Below are 24,918 nucleotides of genomic sequence, written 5' to 3'. Positions count from 1 at the left end.
AGATATAATTAGAGATTATAGAGATTGAAGATAGATAGATAGAGATAAATATATATATATATAGATATAGATATATAGATAGATTATATATATATATATATATATATATATATATATATATATATATATACACAACAAAACAAAAATTAACCCCTTTTTTGCGCTATACCACTAGTCTCAAACCACTAAGAAATACCCTCTGTCAGATGAGGTATTAAGAGTAGATTTGAAATGTAAAAAGATTCTTGTGGGAGCCAATACGCCTTTAGTATGACAATGATTAAAAGTTTTATTCATACATAAACAAACGATATTTATATCCTAAACATTCGTCATTAGTACAAATTTCTAAAAATTCAATAAAACAATATTACGATCTTATACATAAACATATTTCGGTTTATGTGAGGAATTTACAATCAGGTGATCACAGTCAGAACTTGAAAGAGATATGTCTCCAACCAGGTGCTTGTGGTAAGGGCTTTATTAACCCGATGTCTCGAAACCCCTAGATAGATAGATAGATAGATAGATATAGATATATATAGAGAGAGAGAGATATCTATATCTCTATCTAATATATATAGGGTCGCACTAGAATACCAATTTAATCACAGTACATGCCAGTGGTTGAAAAATTAATAACTATTTATAATTACACATATATACATCACTTTAAAAAGTCAAATACTAAAATGCAGACAGCACCAAAAGATACAAATGCATGTAACAATCGGATGTTTGTAGCGATCGAAGATGTGTTAGCTGTTTATGCTACTTATGTTGCAGTTCAATTAATGCATGCATCTCATTTCCTCAATGGGAGATTCGTGGTTCTACGTATTGCAGTCCCAAAGTATATGAATTTGAGCCAGATGTTAAAAACCGGTTAGAGACTGGGGTCCAGTTAAAGTCATTGTATGAATGTTTATAAAAGCTATGACTTTTGGTTAATTAGCTCACAGGCTATCCCTTAATAAATTCTATTGTGTGCCGTATGATGGAGGGCCGTTACCAATAACTGCTACTTACTTTATCCTTGTATTGCGGGATCTGTTTGAAGGTGAGAGGAGGAACTCTCTCCCAAGCATCCTCTGGTTATGCGTCTGGATGCTGGCGGCGGGCTTCAGCTGGCGACTGCCTTGTACTGGATCAGCGGCTGTGATGATTTGAAGTCAGGTTGCTTGGAACAGAATCCCCAGTACTCTGGTTAGACAATGAGTCTTTAGACTCGTTTCGTCTCTTCCTGTGACCTTTTCTCTGACGTCCTAGTGGATGCTGGGGACTCCGTAAGGACCATGGGGAATAGCGGCTCCGCAGGAGACTGGGCACAAAAGTAAAGCTTTAGAACTACCTGGTGTGCACTGGCTCCTCCCCCTATGACCCTCCTCCAAGCCTCAGTTAGATTTTTTTTTTTTAAATTCAATAAGTTTTATTGGTTTTTACAATGTTTCAACATTTAAACATTGCCTAGGGCAAACATAACATACATACATCAACTAAACTAAAACACTTAAACAAGTAACAACAACATGCTTACGGTATTGCATGTAGAGCATATTGTGATGTGGTATTAACTATCCCATTCAGCGTCAAAAATAGCAATAGAGCAGTGGTGACCCAGATTTCCTACATATTAAACATACATTGTATTTTCCTTTGTCACGATATTATCATGCCTTTTTGTCCGGCCGACCACGGGCCGCTCACCCCAAAGATCCCACACAGAGACCACTCATATCGGATAGTAAAATATATCTAGGGTTCAGCAGTATTCATCCTTGAAGCGAAATAGCGAGATCTCATCCACTTTCCCCATATGGCCATAAACTTTTTTTTCCGCATTCCTAGCCAGATATACGAATTTTTCATGTGTAACAGTTGTATTAACCAGAGCAATCCAGGATTGTGGCGCTGGGGCTTCATTAGCCATCCATAGTCTGGCTATGCAAACCTTGGCCAGAGCACTGAGGTTTATAACATAGCGTCGACTGGGCGGGTCTAGAGTTTCCTCATCTATAGTTGCCAATATGCAAGAGATAGGTGTAAGTACGGTAGAGGGGATACCCGTAGCAACTATGGCTCGTATAACCTCCTCCCAAAAAATTGACACCAGAGGGCATATCCATATCATATGCCAAAAGTCTGCTCCCATACTGCCGCATTTGGGACATTTTGAGCTGTGGGATCCCCCTATATATGACAATCGCAGAGGTGACATATATACCCTGTGCAGCACGAACAACTGAATTTGTTGATATCGGACAGATGCTGTTGAAAGCCGGCACGATCCCAGGGCACCCTCCCATATCTCATCCGACACTGGGCCTAGATCAGATTCCCACTTGGTCTTGAGGGAGCTAAGGGGGTCTATATGATGCATTTGAAGTAACCGGCCATATATTTTGGATACTAAGTGACCGGATCCCACCGTCTGCAACAGCAATTTGACCGGGGAATCAGTAAGCGCCGGCGGGCCATCAGGGAATTGGGCGGACACCGCATGTCTCAATTGAAGGAAGCGATAAAAATACGCAGAGGGGACGTTAAATTCCTGTTGAATCTGCTGGAAGGATCTAAAAAACCCATCAGTGTATAAGTGTCCCAGTGAGGTTACTCCCCATGGTTCCCACACCTCCCTGACTTGAAGCTGATACAACTCTGGCAATCCATATTTATTGTCCAGCGGGGTGTCAGGGTCAATGCCCTGTCCTTGCAGTATCCGGTGCACCAGTCTCCAAACAGTAATATATTGTTTAATGAGTGGTAGTGCCGACACTTTGACGCTTCCACAGAGGAGCAGTCTCAGTGGGGAACCACCTGGATATTCCTGCAAAACCAGCTGTGAGTGCAAACATGAAGTGTCAGAATCATTAACCCATTCCCATAAATGTGCTAATTGTGCTGCAAAATAATAAAGGCGAAAGTTGGGAAGAGCCAGCCCCCCTGAGGTTTTGGGCCTAGTCAGAGTATTAAGTTTCAACCGTGCCCGTTTACTAGCCCAAACCAAAGAGGACATCAAGCCATCTATCTGTTTGAAAGTTTTCTGGGGGATGTATATTGGGGATTGTTGAAGTATGTACAGGAGTTTGGGCTGAAAAACCATTTTCACCAGGTTAACCCTCCCTGTAACTGTCAGGGGCAATTTCCCCCAGACCTTCACTTTATTGCGGAGATAAGATACTTGTGGTGCAATATTAAGGGAAGTAAATTTATGAGGGTCGTTGGATACCCAAATGCCCAGATACTTAAAGGAATTCACCCATCTTAGCGGGAGATCAACCAATGGGGAGGCGGGAACCTCACCCTGAAACGGGATAATGGAGGATTTCTCCCAATTGATCAGAAGCCCGGAGTAACCTCCGAACTTATTAATAATATCTAAGATCTTAGGCATAGACTCAGCATAGCGATCCACAAATAGCAGGATGTCATCGGCATATAGAGCTATTTTCTCCTCTCTGGTGCCCACGGTGTATCCAGTAATCTCAGGGTTCGCTCGCAGAAGACATGCAAGGGGTTCAATGGCTATAGCAAATAGGGTAGGGGACAATGGGCATCCCTGACGAGTGCCTCTAGACAATGGAAAGGAATGTGACACAAAACCATTCACCGCCACTCTAGCCAGGGGAGAGGAATACAGCAGGCGGACAAATTTGATAAATCTGGGGCCTATACCAAACTTACGCATGACCCTCCACAAGTACTCCCACTCCACGGAGTCAAAGGCCTTAGCGGCGTCCAATGATACTACTATGGATGAGGGTGCCTCACGGGGGACCTGGAGATGGGTAAATAGTCGTCTGAGATTAATGGATGTTGATTTATTGGGCATAAATCCCGTCTGATCTGGGTGTATAATCTGCGTAATTACCTTATTTAATCTACATGCCAGGATTTTGGCCAGAATTTTAACATCAGTCGGTAGAAGGGAGATAGGCCTATAAGAATCAACCTTCCTATGGTCCTTATCGGGTTTCGGTAGGACAATAATCAATGCCTCCGCCATAGATAATGGGAGGGATTCCTGTGTGAATATTTGACCATATAGCTCCAGCAATTGGGGGACAAAAAAATCTAAATGACGTTTATATAGCTCAGACGGTATGCCATCGAGCCCTGAAGCCTTCCCATTGGGGGCAGCACTGATCGCATCTACAATCTCCTCTTGTGAAATAGGTGCCTCGAGGAAGTCATGCGCCTCACAAGTTAACAAGGGGAGCTGTATAGTCTGTAGATATTCGTCTAATTGCATCGGGGTACAGTCTAGTTTAGAGCTATATAATCGCCTATAGTACGACACGAATTCCGACGCAATCTGTGGGGTCTGCACTACAGTGGTACCGTCTGAGGCCTCTATTTCCACCACGGTATTAGCGGATCTCTCACCTCGTGCCAAGGAGGCTAAATATGATCCCGGCCTATCCCCGGAGGCGTAATAGGTGTGAGAGGAGAAGAGGAGTCTATGCTGAGTCTTTTCCATTAGACACTCCCTCCAATCCCTCTGAGCTGTCAACCATACAGATTTGGAACTATCCAAGCAATCCTGTAAATATTGTGCCTCTGCAGCAACACTTAGGGTCTCTAACTCGGACTCCCGGTGCCTGAAAAAGGATTTTAAATTAGCCACTCGTTTAATTAGGGTTCCCCGCAAAAAGGCCTCCTCAGTTAGATTTTTGTGCCCGAACGAGAAGGGTGCACACTAGGTGGCTCTCCTGAGCTGCTTAGTGAAAAGTTTAGTTTTAGGTTTTTTATGTTCAGTGAGACCTGCTGGCAACAGGCTCACTGCATCGAGGGGAGAAGAAGCGAACTCACCTGCGTGCAGAGTGGATTGGGCTTCTTAGGCTACTGGACATTAGCTCCAGAGGGACCGATCACAGGCCCAGCCATGGATAGGTCCCAGAGCCGCGCCACCGGCCCCCTTACAGAGCCAGAAGACAGAAGAGGTCCGGAAAATCGGCGGCAGAAGACGTCCTGTCTTCAACAAGGTAGCGCACAGCACTGCAGCTGTGCGCCATTGCTCTCAGCACACTTCACACTCCGGTCACTGAGGGTGCAGGGCGCTGGGGGGGGGGGGGGGCGCCCTGAGACGCAATAAAAACACCTTGGATGGCAAAAAAATGCATCACATATAGCTCCTGGGCTATATGGATGAATTTAACCCCTGCCAGAATACACAGAAAAACGGGAGATAAGGCCGCCGAGAAGGGGGCGGAGCCTATCTCCTCAGCACACTGGCGCCATTTTCCCTCACAGCTCCGTTGGAGGGAAGCTCCCTGGCTCTCCCCTGCAGTCACTACACTACAGAAAGGGTTAAAAAAGAGAGGGGGGCACTAATTACGCGCAGTATTAAAAATACAGCAGCTATAAGGGGAAAAACACTTATATAAGGTTATCCCTGTATATTTATATAGCGCTCTGGTGTGTGCTGGCAAACTCTCCCTCTGTCTCCCCAAAGGGCTAGTGGGGTCCTGTCCTCTATCAGAGCATTCCCTGTGTGTGTGCTGTGTGTCGGTACGTTTGTGTCGACATGTATGAGGAGAAAAATGATGTGGAGACGGAGCAGATTGCCTGTAATAGTGATGTCACCCCCTAGGGGGTCGACACCTGAGTGGATGAACTGTTGGAAGGAATTACGTGACAGTGTCAGCTCTGTATAAAAGACAGTGGTTGACATGAGACAGCCGGCTACTCAGCTTGTGCCTGTCCAGACGTCTCATAGGCCGTCAGGGGCTCTAAAGCGCCCGTTACCTCAGATGGCAGATATAGACGCCGACACGGATACTGACTCCAGTGTCGACGGTGAAGAGACAAATGTGACTTCCAGTAGGGCCACACGTTACATGATTGAGGCAATGAAAAATGTTTTACACATTTCTGATAATACAAGTACCACCAAAAAGGGGTATTATGTTCGGTGAGGAAAAACTACCTGTAGTTTTCCTGAATCTGAGAAATTAAATGAGGTGTGTGATGATGCGTGGGTTTCCCCCGATGACAACTGATAATTTCTAAAATGTTATTGGCATTATATCCTTTCCCGCCAGAGGTTAGGGTGCGTTGGGAAACACCCCCTAGGGTGGATAAAGCGCTCACACGCTTGTAAGAACAAGGGCTCTACCCTCTCCTGAGATGGCCGCCCTTAAGGATCCTGCTGATAGAAAGCAGGAGAGTATCCTAAAATGTATTTACACACATACTGGTGTTATACTGCGACCAGCAATCGCCTCAGCCTGGATGTGCAGTGCTGGGTTGGCGTGGTCGGATTCCCTGACTGAAAATATTGATACCCTAGATAGGGACAGTATATTATTGTCTATAGAGCATTTAAAAGATGCATTTCTAGATATGCGTGATGCACAGCGGAATATTTGCCGACTGGCATCAAGTCTAAGTGCGTTGTCCATTTCTGCCAGTAGAGGGTTATGGACACGACAGTGGTCAGGTGAGGCGGAGGTGGCCACGGCAACAGCTGGGAAATACACGTTTGTACCCCAGGTCGCCTCTCAAAATAAGAAGACGCCGTATTATCAGGCGCAGTCCTTTCGTGGGCAAGCGGGCAAAAGGTTCCTCATTTCTGCTCCGTGACAGAGGGAGAGGAAAAAGGCTACAGAAATCAGCCAGTTCCCAGGAACAGAAGCCCTCTCCCGCCTCTGCCAAGCCCTCAGTATGACGCTGGGGCTTTACAAGCAGAATCAGGCACGGTGGGGGCCCGTCTCAATGAATTTCAGCGCGCAGTGGGCTCACTCGCAATTAGACCCCTGGATCCTTCAGGTGATATCTCAGGGGTACAAATTGGAATTTGAGACGTCTCCCCCTCGCCGTTTCCTAAAGTCGGCTTTACCGATGTCTCCCTCTGACAGGGAGGCAGTTTTGGAAGCCATTCACAAGCTGTATTCCCAGCAGGTGATAATCAAGGTACCCCTCCTACAACAGGGAACGGGGTATTATTCCACACGGTTGTGGTACCGAAGCCGGACGATCTTGAACACTTTCATACGGAGGTTCAAATTCAAGATTGAGTCACTCAGAGCAGTGATTGCGAACCTGGAAGAAGGGGACTACATGATGTCTCGGGACATCAAGGATGCTTACCTTCATGTCCCAATTTACCCTTCTCACAAAGGGTACCTCAGGTTTGTGGTACAGAACTGTCACTATCAGTTTCAGACGCTGCCGTATGGATTGTCCACGGCACCCCGGGTCTTTACCAAGGTAATGGCCGAAATGATGATACTCCTTCGAAGGAAGGGAGTTTTAGTTATCCCTTACTTGGACGATTCCCTGATAAGGGTAAGATCCAGGGAACAGTTGGAGGTCGGTGTAGCACTATCTCAGGTAGTGTTGCGGCAGCACGATTGGATTCTCAATATTCCAAAATCGCAGCTGATTCCGACGACTCGTCTTCTGTTCCTAGGGATGATCCTGGACACAGTCCAGAAAAAGGTGTTTCTCCCGGAGGAGAAAGTCAGGGAGTTATCCGAGCTAGTCGGGAACCTCCTATAACCGAGCCAAGTCTCAGTACATCAATGAAAGGGTTCTGGGAAAAATGGTGACTTCCTACGAAGCAATCCCATTCGGCAGATTCCACGCAAGAACTTTCCAGTGGGACCTGCTGGACAAATGGTCCGGGTCGCATCTTCAGATGCATCAGCGGATAACCCTGTCACCAAGCACAAGGGTGTCTCTCCTGTGGTGGTTGCAGAGTGCTCATCTTCTAGAGGGCCGCAGATTCGACATTCAGGACTGGGTCCTGGTGACCACGGATGCCAGCCTGCGAGGCTGGGGAGCAGTCACACAGGGAAGGAATTTCCAGAGCTTATGGTCAAGCCTGGAGACATCACTTCACATAAATATCCTGAAGCTATGGGCCATTTACAATGCTCTAAGCTCACCAAGACCTCTGCTTCAAGGTCACCCGGAGTTGATCCATTCGGACAACATCACGGCAGTCACCCACGTAAACAAACAGGGTGACACAAGAAGCAGGAGGGCAAGGCAGAAGCTGCAAGGATTCTTCGCTGGGCGGAAAATCATGTGATAGCACTGTCAGCAGTATTCATTCCGGGAGTGGACAACTGGGAAGCAGACTTCCTCAGTAGACACGACCTCCACCCGGGAGAGTGGGGACTTCACCCAGAAGTCTTCCACATGTTTATAAAACTCGACAAGTATTGCGCCAGGTCAAGGGACCCTCAGGCAATAGCTGTAGACGCTCTGGTAACACAGTGGGTGTACCAGTCAGTGTATGTGTTCCCTCCTCTGCCTCTCATACCCAAGGTACTGAGAATTATAAGATGGAGAGGAGTAAGCACTATATTCGTGGCTCCGGATTGGCCAAGAGGGACTTGGTAACCGGAACTTCAAGAGATGCTCACGGAGGATCCGTGGCCTCTACCTCCAAGAAGGGACCTGCTCCAGCAAGGACCCTGTCTGTTCCAAGACTTACTGCGGCTGCGTTTGACGGCATGGCGGTTGAACGCCGGATCCTGAAGGAGAAAGGCATTCCGGATGAAGTCATTCCTATCCTGATCAAAGCCAGGAAAGATACAGGGGTATATGCAATTGTGGTCGAATTCCCGAAATTGTCGAATTTCGGGTCATTTTCGACCAAAAAAAAAATTCCCCTATGCAATCCAGTGCTTTCCGACCAAAAAACGGACTTTCAAAATTCGACTTTTTGAAATTCGAATTTTTGCAAATTCGACTTTTCTGCAATGATACAAGTGCTGCAATTCGACCAAAGCATATTCAATTCAAGTTTTGAAATTCGACAGCAGTGCTTTTAGACAGCAAATTCGTCATTTTCAATCCGCCACACTTTGGAGGGTGAAAACAAATAAAAACATTTTAAACATGTTTTTTTTGGTGTTTTTTTTTTTGGGAATAGCAGATCTATTTATATTAGAAGGGATTAGGTACTTTTTTTTTTTTGGGAGGCACAAATATTATTTATATATTTTTTAAAATATTATTATTATTATTTTTTTTTTTTTTTTTTATGCTGGAAGGGTAAAATCATAAAAAAAAATGGCGTGGGGTCCCCCCTCCAAAGCATAACCAGCCTCGGGCTCATTGAGCTGGTCCTGGTTCTAAAAATGCGGGGAAAAAATTGACAGGGGATCCCCCGTATTTTTAAAACCAGCACCGGGCTCTGCGCCTGGTGCTGGTGCCAAAAATACGGGGGACAAAAAGAGTAGGGGTCCCCCGTATTTTTAACACCAGCATCGGGCTCCACTAGCTGGACAGATAATGCCACAGCCGGGGGTCACTTTTATGCCGTGCCCTGCGGCCGTGGCATCAAATATCCAACTAGTCACCCCTGGCCGGGGTACCCTGGGGGAGTGGGGACCCCTTCAATCAAGGGGTCCCCCCCCCCCAGCCACCCAAGGGCCAGGGGTGAAGCCCGAGGCTGTCCCCCCTCATCCAATGGGCTGCGGATGGGGGGGCTGATAGCCTTTGTGATAATAAAAAGATATTGTTTTTTCCAATAGTACTACAAGTCCCAGCAAGCCTCCCCCGCAAGCTGGTACTTGGAGAACCACAAGTACCAGCATGCGGGAGAAAAACGGGCCCGCTGGTACCTGTAGTACTACTGGGAAAAAAATACCCAAATAAAAACAGGACACACACACCGTCGACAGTAAAACTTTATTTCATACGTCGACACACACATACTTACCTATGTTCACACGCCGACATCGGTCCTCTTCTCCATGTAGAATCCACGGATACCTGTAAAGAAAAGTTCAAAATACTCACCTCAACCATGGTCCAGAGATAAATCCACGGACTTGGCAAAATAAGAAAACGCAAATACCCGCACCAAAAACGGACTGAAAGGGGTCCCATGCTGACACATGGGACACCTTTCCACGAATGAGACCTGTCAGTGACAGCTGTCACTGACAGGTCTCTAAGCCAATCAGGAAGCGCAACTTCGTTGCGCTCACCTGATTGGCTGAGCGCTGTCTGCACTGTGACAGCGCATCGCACAGCTCCCTCCATTATATTCAATGGTGGGAACTTTGCGGCTAGCGGTGAGGTCACCCGCCGGTCAGCGGCTGACCGGCGGGTGACCCCACCGCTACCCGCAAAGTTCCCACCATTGAAAGTAATGGAGCGGCTTTGCGATGCGCTGTCACAGTACAGACAGCGGACAGCCAATCAGGTGAGCGCCACGGAAGTAGCGCTTCCTGATTGGCTGAAGGGACGTCAGTGACAGGAGTCACGTGATGTCCCGGCATTCGGGAGAAAGGGGTCTGATGTGAAAACATTGGACCCCTTTCTAGTCCGGTATGGATCGGTGTTCGGTTTGTTTTTTTGCCAAGAACGTGGATTTACCTCTGGACGTGGATGTACCTCTGGACGCTGGAAGGTGAGTATAATTTTTTCACAGGTACCCTCGGATCGTCGGCGACCGTGGCAGTCGGCGTGTCAACATAGGTAAGTATGTGTGTGTCGGCAGTATGTAATAAAGTTGTACAAGTCACGGTGTCTGTGTCCTGTTTTTATTTGGGTATTTTTTTTCCAGTAGTACTACAGGTACCAGCGGGCCCGTTTTTCTCCCGCATGCTGGTACTTGTGGTTCTCCAAGTACCAGCTTGCGGGGGAGGCTTGCTGGGACTTGTAGTACTAATGGAAAAAACAATATCTTTTTATTATCACAAAGGCTATCAGCCCCCCCATCCGCAGCCCATTGGATGGGGGGGGACAGCCTCGGGCTTCACCCCTGGCCCTTGGGTGGCTGGGGGGGGGGACCCCTTGATTGAAGGGGTCCCCACTCCCCCAGGGTACCCCGGCCAGGGGTGACTAGTTGGATATTTGATGCCACGGCCGCAGGGCACGGCATAAAAGTGACCCCCGGCTGTGGCATTATCTGTCCAGCTAGTGGAGCCCGATGCTGGTGTTAAAAATACGGGGGACCCCTACTCTTTTTGTCCCCCGTATTTTTGGCACCAGCATCAGGCGCAGAGCCCGGTGCTGGTTTTAAAAATACGGGGGATCCCTGGCCAATTTTTCCCCTGCATTTTTAGAACCAGGACCAGCTCAAAGAGCCCGAGGCTGGTTATGCTTTGGAGGGGGGACCCCACGCCATTTTTTTTTCGGGTTTTTCACGTTTTTTTCCCGTTTTTTAAAATCGCGGCAAAATCCGCCAAATCGGCCGATTTTCGCCCGCGATTCTGGCGAATCCGTTTTTCATTGAATATGGTGAATCCCGGCAGGCACCTGCCGGGATTCACCTGGCGAATTTGGTCGAATTAAAAAACGGCGATAATTGCCGCGAATTCGACCGCAATTGCATATACCCCATAACCGCAAAACATTATCACCGCATTTGGCGAAAATATGTTGCGTGGTGCGAGGCCAGTAAGGCCCCGACGGAGGAATTTTTCAACTAGGTCGATTCCTACTTTTCCTGCAAACAGGAGTGTCTATGGGCCTGAAATGGGGGTCCATTAAGGTTCAAATTTCGGCCCTGTCAATTTTCTTCCAAAAAGAACTAGCTTCAGTCCCTGAAGTTCAGACGTTTGTGAAAGGGGTACTGTATATACAGCCTCCTTTTGTGCCTCCAGTGGCACCTTGGGATCTAAATGTAGTTTTTGGGTTCCAAAAGTCACATTGGTTTGAACCACTTAAATATGTGGAGTTAAAATATCTCACATGGAAAGTGGTCATGTTATTGGCCCTGGCCTGGGCCAGGTGCGTGTCAGAATTGGCGGCTTTATCCTGTAAAAGCCCTCATCTGATTTTCCATTCGGATAGGGCGGAATTGAGGACTTGTCCTCAGTTTCTCCCTAAGGTGGTTTTCAGCGTTTCACCTGAATCAACCTATTGCGGTGCCTGCGGCTACTAGGGACTTGGAGGACTCCAAGTTGCTAGACGTTGTCAGGGCCCTGGAAATATAGGTTTCCAGGACGGCTGGAGTCAGAAAATCTGACTCGTTTATTCTGTATGCACCCAACAAGCTGGGTGCTCCTGCTTCTAAGCAGACTATTGCTCGTTGGATTTGTAGTACAATTCAGCTTGCACATTCTGTGGCAGGCCTGCCACAGCCAAAATCTGTAAAAGCCCATTCCACAAGGAAGGTGGGCTCATCTTGGGCGGCTGCCCGAGGGGTCTCGGCTTTACTACTTTGCAGAGCAGCTACTTGGTCAGGAGCAAATACGTTTGTAAAATTCTACAAATTTGATACCCTGGCTGAGGAGGACCTGGAGTTCTCTCATTTGGTGCTGCAGAGTCATCCGCACTCTCCCGCCCGTTTGGGAGCTTTGGTATAATCCCCATGGTCCTTACGGAGTCCCCAGCATCCACTAGGACGTCAGAGAAAATAAGAATTTGCTTACCGATAATTCTATTTCTCGTAGTCCGTAGTGGATGCTGGGCGCCCATCCCAAGTGCGGATTGTCTGCAATACTGGTACATAGTTATTGTTACCAAAAAAAATCGGGTTATTGCTGTAGTGAGCCATCTTTTCTAGAGGCTCCTCTGTTACCATGCTGTTAACTGGGTTTAGATCACAAGTTATATGGTGTGATTGGTGTGGCTGGTATGAGTCTTACCCGGGATTCAAAATCCTTCCTTATTGTGTACACTCGTCCGGGCACAGTATCCTAACTGAGGCTTGGAGGAGGGTCATAGGGGGAGGAGCCAGTGCACACCAGGTAGTTCTAAAGCTTTACTTTTGTGCCCAGTCTCCTGCGGAGCCGCTATTCCCCATGGTCCTTACGGAGTCCCCAGCATCCACTACGGACTACGAGAAATAGAATTATCGGTAAGCAAATTCTTATTTTTTTTTATAGGTGATACCCATTTCATAAATTTACTTTTATTTTGTATTCTAATCATAGGTAACAAAACTGTATATTAGCAGTAGAGTATAGACTGCAGTTTTGTGGATTGCATTTACTCCTGAATATTTAGAACATAGATGTACACAACTTTCATCCCAATATAAGTGCTTTCTTTTATGCATGCTTGTTTTGGTTTTAAAACCCACAATGTTTTCTGGTTTCAGATTTGAATATCTCTTTAATTTTGACAACACATTTGAAATACATGATGATATAGAGGTACTGAAACGAATGGGTATGGCTTTTGGGTTGGAAACTGGTAGCTGTTCTGCAGAAGACCTAAAAATTGCTCGGAGCTTGGTACCAAAAGCACTGGAACCATATGTAACAGGTAGGTCACATGACTTGCATTAGCAAAACCTAACTAATATATATTATTTATATATATTATTTAAGGGCATAACTGAGTAAACCCAGTGTGGCCGGAATCTACAAAAATAAGTTTGCATACATTGCCTGTAAAAAAAAATATAAAACACTTTATTCACCTGTATTGTTGCTCATCCTCTTCCTTGCCTAGCTAGATTCCTGTCAGGTTGGGGTTTTTTTTTTTTTTTTTTTTCCTCTTTCCACTTGCTTAGATGCAGGCTTTCGTCTCACTTCTTTCTTCAGTTCTGGATATGCACCATTCTTTTACTGCAAAATTGAGGAGAGGCTGGCTCCATTATGGAGCAAACAGACATGCTAGCGGGTATACCCTTACGTTATGGGTGTGTCCTATTATCCTGCAATTCAGAAACTGGATAGACTTTTCTCTGGTTGTAGACCCCGCTTTAAACTTTCTATGAGGTGTTGTGCTATATGTGGATGAATGAAAATGTGCATTCTAACTGGAATTACCCACTGAAGGAAATAAATCGGCCTCACTGACATTATAAATAAGGAAAGAAAAACTGCTGCGTTCATGTAAGTGTATGTACGAGGGTGTGCAATAAGCTTCCGAATGTGCAATGCATAGGTAGAGTAGACACTCTGATTGCGAACTGTAATCTGATCAAAGTTCCTGTGAACTGACAAGAGACAGAACCATATATAAGCAGTACTGTATACAGAAGAAGTCAGCATGTTCCCTTCCTCCTTAAACTTGTTATGGTGCGCAACAGAGGCCTCTGGAGAACCATATTCTTAAACTAAAAGAGTGGCCTGCAACAACAGTCTTTACTAGTGATGTGCACCGGAAATTTTTCGGGTTTTGGATTCGGTTCCGCGGCTGTGTTTTGGATTCGGACGCGTTTTGGCAAAACCTCCCTGAAAAATTTATGTCGGATTCGGGTGTGTTTTTACAAAAAACCCTCAAAAACAGCTTAAATCATAGAATTTGGGTGTCATTTTGATCCCATAATATTATTAACCTCAATAACCATAATTTCCACTCATTTTCAGTCTATTCTGATCACCTCACAATATTATTTTTAGTCCTAAAATTTGCACCGAGGTCGCTGGATGGCTAAGCGAAGCGACACAAGTGGCCGACACAAACACCTGGCCCATCTAGGAGTGGCACTGCAGTGTCAGGCAGGATGGCACTTCAAAAAAATTGTCTCCAAACAGCACATGATGCAAAGAAAAAAAAAGGCGCACCAAGGTCGCTGTGTGACTAAGCTAAGCGACACAAGTGGCCGACACAAACACCTGGCCCATCTAGGAGTGGCACTGCAGTTTTCTAGCGAGAGGATGAGTGCTTCCATCCTCATGTGAATCTGAACCACTAGCCATGAACATAGGCCAGGGCCTCAGCCGTTCCTTGCCACTCCGTGCCGTAAATGGCATATTGGCAAGTTTACGCTTCTCATCAGACGCTTTCAATTTTGATTTTTGGGTCATTTTACTGAACTTTTGTTTTTTGGATTTTACATGCTCTCTACTATGACATTGGGCATCGGCCTTGGCAGACGACGTTGATGGCATTTCATCGTCTCGGCCATGACTAGTGGCAGCAGCTTCAGCACGAGGTGGAAGTGGATCTTGATCTTTCCCTATTTTAACCTCCACATTTTTGTTCTCCATTTTTTAATGTGTGGAATTATATGCCAGTATCAATAGCAATGGCCTACTACTATATATACTGCGCACAACTGAAATGCACCACAGGTATGGATGGATAGTATACTTGACGACACAGAGGTAGGTAGAGCAGTGGCCTTCCGTACCGTACTGCTATATTTACTGGTGGTCACTTGTCAGCAAACTGCAAAACTAAAATGCACCACAGGTATAGAATCTAGATGGATAGTATACTTGACGACACAGAGGTAGGTAGAGCAGTGGCCTACCGTACCGTACTGCTATATATACTGGTGGTCACTGTCAGCAAAACTCTGCACTGTACTCCTCCTATATAATACTGCTGGTCCCCAGTCCCCACAATAAAGCAGTGTGAGTACAGATATATGCAGCACACTGAGCACAGATATGGAGTTTTTCAGGCAGACAACGTATACTGGTGGTCACTGTCAGCAAAACTCTGCACTGTACTCCTCCTATATAATACAGTTGCTCCCCAGTCCCCACAATTAAGCAATAAGCACAAATATTTGCATCAACATTAATAAACGGAGAGGACGCCAGCCACGTCCTCTCCCTAACATTTCCAATGCACGAGTGAAAATGGCGGCGACGCACGGCTGCTTATATAGAATCCGAATCTCGCGAGAATCCGACAGCGGGATGATGACGTTCGGGCGCGCTCGGGCTAACCGAGCCATACGGGAGAATCCGAGTATGCCTCGCACCCGTGTAAAATGGGTGAAGTTCGGGGGGGTTCGGTTTCCGAGGAACCGAACCCGCTCATCACTAGTTTTTATCACCTGAAAGCTCCTTTTGGGGGAGGAATCACCTTCCCAAACTACTGTTTGAGTGGTTTGCAGAATTTTGGCGCGAGAGACTATCAAGGAGCGATGTGGCAGACATGTATCCGCCATCACAGAGGACAACGATGCTGTCATGCGGGCCATAGTTGATGTGGACGCCTGGGTGACCATCACCCGTTTAGAGAAGGATATCGCTTTGGGATCTATCCACTTGATATTCCACGAAAAGCTTGGCCTGAACAAGGTTTCTGTACACTGGGTGCCCCATTAGCTTCCTCGATAGCAGGAGAAGGCTCGTCTGACTTGGTGCCACAACATCCTAGCCAGGTTTGATGGTCTCTCAAACTTTCTTGTATACCATCAGTGGCGATAAATCCTGGATCTACAGTTTCGACCCTGAGAACAAACCATAGTCTGCCTGGTGTTGGTGCGCTGCCACAGACGTTCCAATGTGAGCACAGTGTGACCAAGACTGGTCATGTAGCTACCGTACCACTAATGCAGCAGCGCACCATCATTAAGGACTGATACACCAACCAGTGCCTCCTGCAAGTGCTAGAAGCCATTTCCAGGTGCGGTACAAGAACTCACACTTGTGGTGTCCTTCTCCATTACGACAGTGCACCTGCCCACAGGCTCAGGAAAGTGGTGGACTTTCTGGCCCGTGAATTAATCGAGGAACTTGGTCATCTGCAGTACAGTCCAGACCTGGTCCCCTGTGACAACTTTGTGTTCCTACAAATCAAGCGGAAGATGCAAGGGATTCGTTTTGAGTCACTGGAAGTTGCAGTGGAGACTTTCATCCAGCAATGTAGAAGACCAGACCTGCTTCGGACTGAGCCAGCCACTTCACAAAGTGGTTTGAGCACATGCTATTTTGCAGAGACTCACCTGGTGAATACTCTAAAAAAAATTGTAATGTTCAGTTTGTAAATATACTTTCTCTTACGTCCTAGAGGATGCTGGGGACTCCGTAAGGACCATGGGGTATAGATGGGCTCCGCAGGAGACATGGGCACTATAAAGAACTTTTAGTATAGGTGTGCACTGGCTCCTCCCTCTATGCCCCTCCTCCAGACCTCCGTTAGATTTTGTGCCCAGAGGAGATAGGGTGCATTACAGGGGAGCTCTCCAGAGTTTCTCTGAAAAAGAATTTTGTTAGGTTTTTTATTTTCAGGGAGCACTGCTGGCAACAGGCTCCCTGCATCGTGGGACTGAGAAGAGAGAAGCAGACCTACTTAAATGATAGGCTCTGCTTCTTAGGCTACTGGACACCATTAGCTTCAGAGGGAGTCGGAACGCACGTCTCACCCCGCCGTTCGTCCCAGAGCCGCGCCACCGTCCTCCTCGCAGAGCCGGAAGATAGAAGCCTTGTGAGTATAAGAAGAAAAGAAGACTTCAAAGCGGCAGAAGACTTCAGATCTTCACTGAGGTAAGCGCGCAGTGGTAACGCTGCGCGCCATTGCTCCCACACACTACACACACAGAACGGGCACTGAGGGGTGCAGGGGGGGCGCCCTGGGCAGCAATAAACATCTGGACTGGCATATAAGGGTACATTAGGCTGCGGAGGCAGTAAATGCAGAGATCCCCCCCGCCATTTTTTGAATGTTGAAGCGGGACCGAAGCCGCCGCTGGAGGGGGCGGAGCTTGATCCCTCAGCACTAACAGCGCCATTTTCTCCACAGACCGCTGCAGAGAAGCTGGCTCCCCGGACTCTCCCCTGCTGAACTCGGTGACAGAGGGCTGAAAAGCGGGGGGGGGGGGGGGGGGGGGGGCATGTTTTTAAGGCGCAGTGAGTGTATACACATTCATTATATATATAAAAAGCGCTATCTGGGTTTTATTCTAGTGTCAGTTTGGCGCTGGGTGTGTGCTGGCATACTCTCTCTCTGTCTCCCTAAAGGGCCTTGGTGGGGAATTGTCCCCTTATAGATATATCCCTGTGTGTGTGGGGGTGTCAGTACGTGCGTGTCGGCATGTCTGAAGCGGAAGGCTCGTCCAAGGAGGAGGTGGAGCAGATGTGTGGTGCGTCTCCGTCGGCAACGCCGACTCATGATTGGATGATATGTGTGTGCCTCATTACATAAGAGACTGGACAAAGCAGAGTCCAGGGAGAAAGCAGGGAGTCAATCCACGGATTGGACTGGGTCACAGGGCCCTTCTGGGTCTCAAAAACGTCCCCTATCCCAAATAGTGGACACTGATACAGACACGGATTCTGACTCCAGTGTCGACTACGATGAGGCAAAATTACACCCAAGGGTGGCAAAAAGTATTCAGTGTATGATTATTGCAATAAAAGATGTTTTGCATATCACTGATGACCCCTCTGACCCTGACATGAGGGTGCGCATGTATAAGGAGAAGAAACCTGAGGTAACCTTTCCCCCATCTCATGAGTTATTTGAAAAAGCTTGGGAAACTCCAGATAAAAAACTGTAGATTCCCAAAAGGGTTCTTATGGCGTATCCTTTCCCTGCACAGGACAGGGTATGTTGGGAATCCTCTCCCAGGGTGGACAAAGCTTTAACGCGCCTGTCCAAGAAGGTGGCGCTGCCGTCTCCGGACACTGCAGCCCTCAAGGATCCTGCTGATCGCAGACAGAAGACTACTTTAAAGTCTATTTATGCGCATACAGGTGCTTTGCTCAGACCGGCAATATCATCGGCATGGGTGTGTAGTGCAGTTGCAGCAGGGACAGATACCTTGTCAGATGACCTTGATACCCTAGACAGGGATACCATTTTATTAACCTTAGCCCACATTAAAGACGTAGTCTTATATATGAGGGACGCTCAAAGAGACGTTGGGCTGCTGGGTTCCAGAGCCAATGCCATGGCTATTTCTGCGAGACGAGCTCTATGGACCCGCCAGTGGACGGGTGATGCAGACTCAAAGAAGCATATGGAGGTTTTACCTTACAAGGGTGAAGTGTTGTTTGGGGAGGGGCTCGCGGACCTGGTTTCCACAGCTACCGCGGGTAAATCTACCTTTTTGCCTTTTGTTCCCCAACAGCAAAAGAAAACTCCCCAGTATCAGATGCAGTCCTTTCGGTCGCATAAGTCCAGAAGAGGTCGGGGCTCCTCCTTCCTTGCCAGAGGTAAGGGTAGAGGAAAGAGAGCACCTGCTTCGGCTAGTTCCCAGGAGCAGAAGTCCTCCCCGGCTTCTTCAAAATCCACCGCATGACGCTGGAGCTCCCCTAAGGGAGTCCGCACCAGTGGGGGCACGCCTTCGACTTTTCAGCCAGATCTGGGTTCTTTCAGACGTGGATCCTTGGGCGATGGAAATTGTTACCCAAGGCTACAAGCTGGAATTCGAAGAGGTGCCCCCTAGCTGATTTTTCAAGTCGGCCATGCCAGCTTCGCCCCCGGAGAGGGAAGTAGTGTTAGCTGCTATTCAAAAGCTGTGTCAACAGCAAGTGGTAGTCAAGGTTCCCCTGGTCCAACAGGGAAAAGGGTATTATTCAACCCTGTTTGTGGTCCCGAAGCCGGATGGTTCGGTCAGACCCATTTTAAATCTGAAATCCCTAAACCTGTACTTGAAAAAGTTCAAATTCAAGATGGAATCGCTCCAAGCTGTAATATCCAGCCTGGAAGGGAGGGATTTTATGGTGTCACTAGACATAAAGGATGCATACCTTCATGTCCCCATATACCCCCCTCATCAGGAGTACCTGAGATTCGCTGTACAGGACTGTCATTACCAGTTTCAGACGTTGCGGTTTGGGCTTTCCACGGCCCCGAGGATTTTCACCAAGGTAATGGCGTAGATGATGGTGCTCCTGCGAAGGCAGGGAGTCACAATTATCCCATACTTGGACGATCTCCTGATAAAGGCGAGATCGAGAGATCAATTGCTGAAGAGCGTGTCGCTCTCCCTGAAAGTGCTGCAACAGCACGGTTGTATTCTCAATCTGCCAAAGTCACAATTGGTTCCAACGACTCTATCATTCCTAGGCATGATTCTGGACACGGAACAAAAGAGGGTTTTTCTCCCATTGGGAAAAAGCCCAGGATCTCCAGAACATGGTCAGAGACCTGCTAAAACCGAAAAGAGTGTCTGTTCATCAATGCACTCGAGTTCTGGGATAAATGGTGGCAGCCTACGAGGCCATCCCCTTCGGCAGGTTTCATGCAAGGACTTTTCAGTGGGACCTTCTGGACAAGTGGTCCGGATCCCATTTACATATACATCAGAAAATAACCCTGTCCCCCAGGGCCAGAGTGTCTCTCCTGTGGTGGCTGCAGAGTGCTCAACTTCTAGAGGGTCGCAGGTTCGGCATTCAAGACTAGATTCTGGTAACCACGGACGCGAGCCTCCGAGGATGGGGAGCAGTCACACAAGGAAGAAATTTTCAGGGACTATGGTCAAGCCAGGAGGCTTGTCTACACATCAACATACTGGAATTGAGGGCCATATACAATCTTCTTCGCGACCTACCGGTTCTGATTCAATCAGACAACGTCACAGCCGTGGCTCATGTAAACCGCAAAGACGGGACAAGGAGCAGAGTGGCGATGGTGGAAGCCACCAGGATTCTTCGCTGGGCGGAAAATCACGTAAGCGCTCTGTCAGCTGTCTTCATTCGGGGAGTGGACAACTGGGAAGCAGACTTCCTCAGCAGACACGATCTCCGTCCAGGAGAGTGGGGACTTCATCAAGAAGTTTTTGCAGAGATAACAAGTCTTGGGGGAATTCCTCAAATAGACATGATGGCGTCACGCCTCAACAAGAAGCTTCGGAGGTATTGTGCCAGGTCACGGGACCCTCAGGCAGTGGCAATAGACGCCCTAGTGACACCATGGGTGTTTCAGTCGGTGTATGTTTTTCCTCCTCTTCCTCTCATCTCAAAAATATTGAGAATCATAAGACAAAGAAGAGTGCAGGCAATACTCATTGTTCCAGATTGGCCTCGAAGGGCCTGGTACTCAGATCTTCTGGAAATGCTCACAGAAGATCCGTGGCCTCTTCCTCTTCTGTTACACCAGGGGCCCTGTGTGTTCCAAGACTTACCGCGGTTACGTTTGACGGCATGGCGGTTCAACACCGAATCCTAGCTGGGAAAGGTATTCCGGAGGAAGTCATCCCTACTCTGATAAAGGCTAGGAAGGAGGTGACGGCAAAGCATTATTACCGTATCTGGAGGAAGTATGTATCTTGGTGTGAACCCAAGAATGCTCCTACGGAAGATTTCCATCTGGGCCGGTTTCTCCACTTTCTACAGACAGGAGTGGATATGGGCCTGAAGTTAGGCTCCATTAAGGTACAGATTTCGGCCCTATCTATATTCTTTCAGAAGGAATTGGCTTCTCTCCCAGAAGTTCAGACGTTTGTGAAAGGAGTGCTGCACATCCAGCCCCCCTTTGTGCCACCATTGACACCGTGGGACCTTAACGTGGTGTTAAGTTTCCTGAAATCTCACTGGTTTGAGCCTCTTTAAACAGTTGAATTAAAAGTTCTCATGTGGAAGGTGGTCATGTTATTGGCCTTGGCGTCTGCAATTGGCGGCCTTGTCACACGAGCCCCTATTTGATTTTCCATGTGGATAGAGCGGAGTTGAGGACTCGTCCTCAATTTTTGCCTAAGGTGGTTTCTTCATTTCATATGAACCAACCTATTGTGGTGCCTGTGGCTACGGGGGACTGGGAGGACTCCAGGTCCCTGGATGTAGTCAGGGCCTTAAAGATTTATGTAGCCAGGACGGCTAGGGTTAGGAAAACAGAGGCTCTGTTTGTCCTGTATGCAGCCAACAAGGTTGGCGCTCCTGCTTCTAAGCAGACTATTGCTCGCTGGATCTGTAACACGATCCAGCAGGCTCATTCTATGGCTGGATTGCCGTTACCAAATTCAGTAAAGGCCCATTCCACCAGGAAGGTTGGGCTCTTCTTGGGCGGCTGCCCGAGGCGTCTCGGCATTACAGCTTTGCCGAGCTGCTACTTGGTCGGGTTCAAACACTTTTGCAAAATTCTACAAGTTTGATACCCTGGCTGATGAGGACCTTGCGTTTGCTCAGTCGGTGCTACAGAGTCATCCGCACTCTCCCGCCCGGTTGGGAGCTTTGGTATAACCCCCATGGTCCTTACGGAGTCCCCAGCATCCTCTAGGACGTAAGAGAAAATAAGATTTTAAACCTACCGGTAAATCTTTTTCTCCTAGTCCGTAGAGGATGCTGGGCGCCCGTCCCTGTCCGGACTACATCTGCAAAACTTGTATATAGTTGTTGCTTTCTTAAGGGTTATGTTACAGTTGGAATGATACTGTTTTTTGTTCATACTGTTAACTGGTTGCGTATATTCCAGGTTATATGGTATGATTGGTGTGGGCTGGTATGAATCTTGCCCTTAGATTAACAAAATCCTTTCCTCATATTGTCCATTTCCTCTGGGCACAGTTCTCTAACTGAGGTCTGGAGGAGGGGCATAGAGGGAGGAGCCAGTGCACACTCATACTAAAAGTTCTTTATAATGCCCATGTCTCCTGTGGAGCCCGTCTATACCCCTTGGTCCTTACGGAGTCCCCAGCATCCTCTACGGACTAGGAGAAAAAGATTTACCGATAGGTTTAAAATCTTATTTTTTTGCACCCAGTAACTTATTGCACACCTCTCATTTGTTTACTGTGTGTGTGTGTATATATAAATATGCTCTGCATGAAATCAGCAGATGGAAATATAAGTGTTCATAAACTTTGTATCTTAATCTGATGTGTATTTGACACAATGTGTAACATATTTAGTGTAAGTCTTGCCAAGTGTTAATGGGTGGAATCCTGGGAACTCCACTTAAATCAGTCTTGCGATAGCCTGTGTAAGTAAATGTCATGACTTGGTATGTCCTACCTTTTAATTGGTAAAAGATGCTGAAATCCGCCAGATCCATATTCCCGCTGGGTAGTGAGAATTTAGGGTCCGATGGTATAGGACTAAGCTGTGCAGCTGCTTCCGGCTGCTCTTAGTTGGTCAGTACCTATTTAAATATGATGCCAGCCAGTCATACGGGTAGGAGATGCAGTTTAAATAGGTGGCAAGGGTCTGGTGTCTGCATAAGTTGGTAGTTTTGCTGCAAGCTGTAGCAGTGTAGGTAATGCTGCAGTTTGGGAGCAGGAGATGCTGATTGATGCTGGGACAGAGGGTTAAATGTGCATGTGGCAATAGACATGTTTCTTAATACATTTTTTCCAGTGGTTGGGATTCTTTAGAGGGGTGTGACTTCATGGTGGATTTCCACTACATAGATGTGGCAGGTTCACTTAAAAATGAACTAAAGATTTTGCCACTGTAGTGGCTCTGGCCTCACTCTATCCTTCAAATTATGCTCCCTGCTCCCATTCTACAGGATTCCTCCTGATGGTCTGTAATGTCCTCAGAAGCAGCCTCCGGTCCACGTCTGACCTTTGTTTGATACTGCGAATGGGTAGGAGGTTTAGAGTATGGTCTGGGGACAGCCTGGGGGGGTGGGGATACCTGAGCAGGCTGCTGCTTCCAATCTGAAGTGTTGCCCTGGCTCTGCCTGACTTTTGAGCATGGTGCGCCACACTACGATCTGGTTAGAAGGCTGCATTGGAGTTGTATGCCATGATTGTCCTTGCCCCTGATCTTAAACAAGGTAATTGCACCCATTTGCAATAGTTTGTTCTGCCTGCACTTGGACATGACATCCTTTCCAAGAGCCGGAGATCTGGCTCAGTACTTTTAGTGTCACCTGGGTTATGTCGTTTACACCACAGGCTACACAGATTTGACCCTGTTAGCTACCGGTGTCTGATTCCTGGGTAACTGGTCCCGGATTGATTTTCAAAGACCCTTTTCCACTAAGCTGTGACCCTGGTTGCCTGGCAGTAACTTGGGTTATTGCGGTAGTGGAATAGGGGGATAAGTCTGCTAGAAGGGTTGCAGAGTTAGGACTACGGTATCTTCAAAAATATTCAAAAAGGGTTCTTTGCAACATACGGTCTGAGAGCAAATTCCATTTTCCTGCTTACAAATATACAGTATACAAGTGAAGAATCACACATCTTTATGAGAATGTGAAATACTAAACACACCTAAGCAGTGGCAACCTCTTAGAGATGGAGGACTCAAGTAGATTTTTGCAAAGCAGCAGGCCAGAAGTCTACCTGTGAGCGTGGTCTGAATGTCGACATTCAGAATTTCAACATGGACGTTACTTAAACATGTCAAATGTCTGCATTTACAATATTGACATACTGTTATGTCAACTTAGCGTTTTCAGGTGATTAAAGTCCTAACTGCAAACAGTCAACATAATGACTGCATGCCCCGTCTATATCTTCTCTACTCGTTATTGGTTGCACGTTAATCTCTTCTGACTCTTAGTTTGTTATATTCTCTACATAGCCACTTAGAAAATATTTGGTTATGCAGAGTGGTTTTGATATTAGCGTGGTCTAGCCTATTGTATTATTTGGTATATCCTGTTATATGTGCCATGGTGAAGTAATTTTTTAAAGAGAACATTTTTTTTTTCTCTAACGTCCTAGTGGATGCTGGGGACTCCGAAAGGACCATGGGGAATAGCGGCTCCGCAGGAGACTGGGCACAAAGTAAAAGCTTTAGGACTAGCTGGTGTGCACTGGCTCCTCCCCCTATGACCCTCCTCCAAGCCTCAGTTAGATTTTGTGCCCGAACGAGAAGGGTGCAATCTAGGTGGCTCTCCTGAGCTGCTTAGAGTAAAAGTTTAAATAGGTTTTTTATTTTCAGTGAGACCTGCTGGCAACAGGCTCACTGCATCGAGGGACTTAGGGGAGAGAAACGAACTCACCTGCGTGCAGAGTGGATTGGGTTTCTTAGGCTACTGGACATTAGCTCCAGAGGGACGATCACAGGCCCAGCCATGGATGGGTCCCGGAGCCGCGCCGCCGGCCCCCTTACAGATGCTGAAGCAAGAAGAGGTCCATAAATCGGCGGCAGAAGACTTTCCTGTCTTCATAAGGTAGCGCACAGCACTGCAGCTGTGCGCCATTGCTCTCAGCACACTTCACACTCCGGTCACTGAGGGTGCAGGACGCTGGGGGGGGGGCGTCCTGGGAAGCAATGAATTTACCTTAGTTGGCGAAAAATACATCACATATAGCTCCTGGGCTATATGGATGTATTTAACCCCTGCCAGTTTTCCAGAAAAAAGCGGGAGAAGAGCCCGCCGTGAAGGGGGCGGGGCCTATCTCCTCAGCACACAGCGCCATTTTTCCCACACAGCTCCGCTGGTAGGAAGGCTCCCAGAATCTCCCCTGCA

At 47.3% G+C, this 24,918-nt stretch overlaps 1 protein-coding gene across 3 annotated transcripts in view; it reads left to right on the top strand.

Annotated features, from left to right (window-relative positions):
• TFDP1 (transcription factor Dp-1) overlaps positions 1-24,918 on the top strand; it is a 504,992-nt gene that overhangs the window by 455,111 nt on the left and 24,963 nt on the right. For all 3 annotated transcript variants that reach the window (XM_063953105.1, XM_063953104.1, XM_063953106.1), the window contains exon 10: positions 13,019-13,185. In XM_063953105.1, coding sequence (XP_063809175.1) covers positions 13,019-13,185 — 167 coding nt within the window. The remainder of the gene's footprint in view (positions 1-13,018; positions 13,186-24,918) is intronic.

Source organism: Pseudophryne corroboree, chromosome 2, assembly GCF_028390025.1.
Source record: "Pseudophryne corroboree isolate aPseCor3 chromosome 2, aPseCor3.hap2, whole genome shotgun sequence".
Classification (NCBI taxonomy): domain Eukaryota; kingdom Metazoa; phylum Chordata; class Amphibia; order Anura; family Myobatrachidae; genus Pseudophryne; species Pseudophryne corroboree.
The sequence above is the reverse complement of the archived record's forward strand: the minus strand, read 5'-3'. Positions and strand labels throughout refer to the sequence as shown.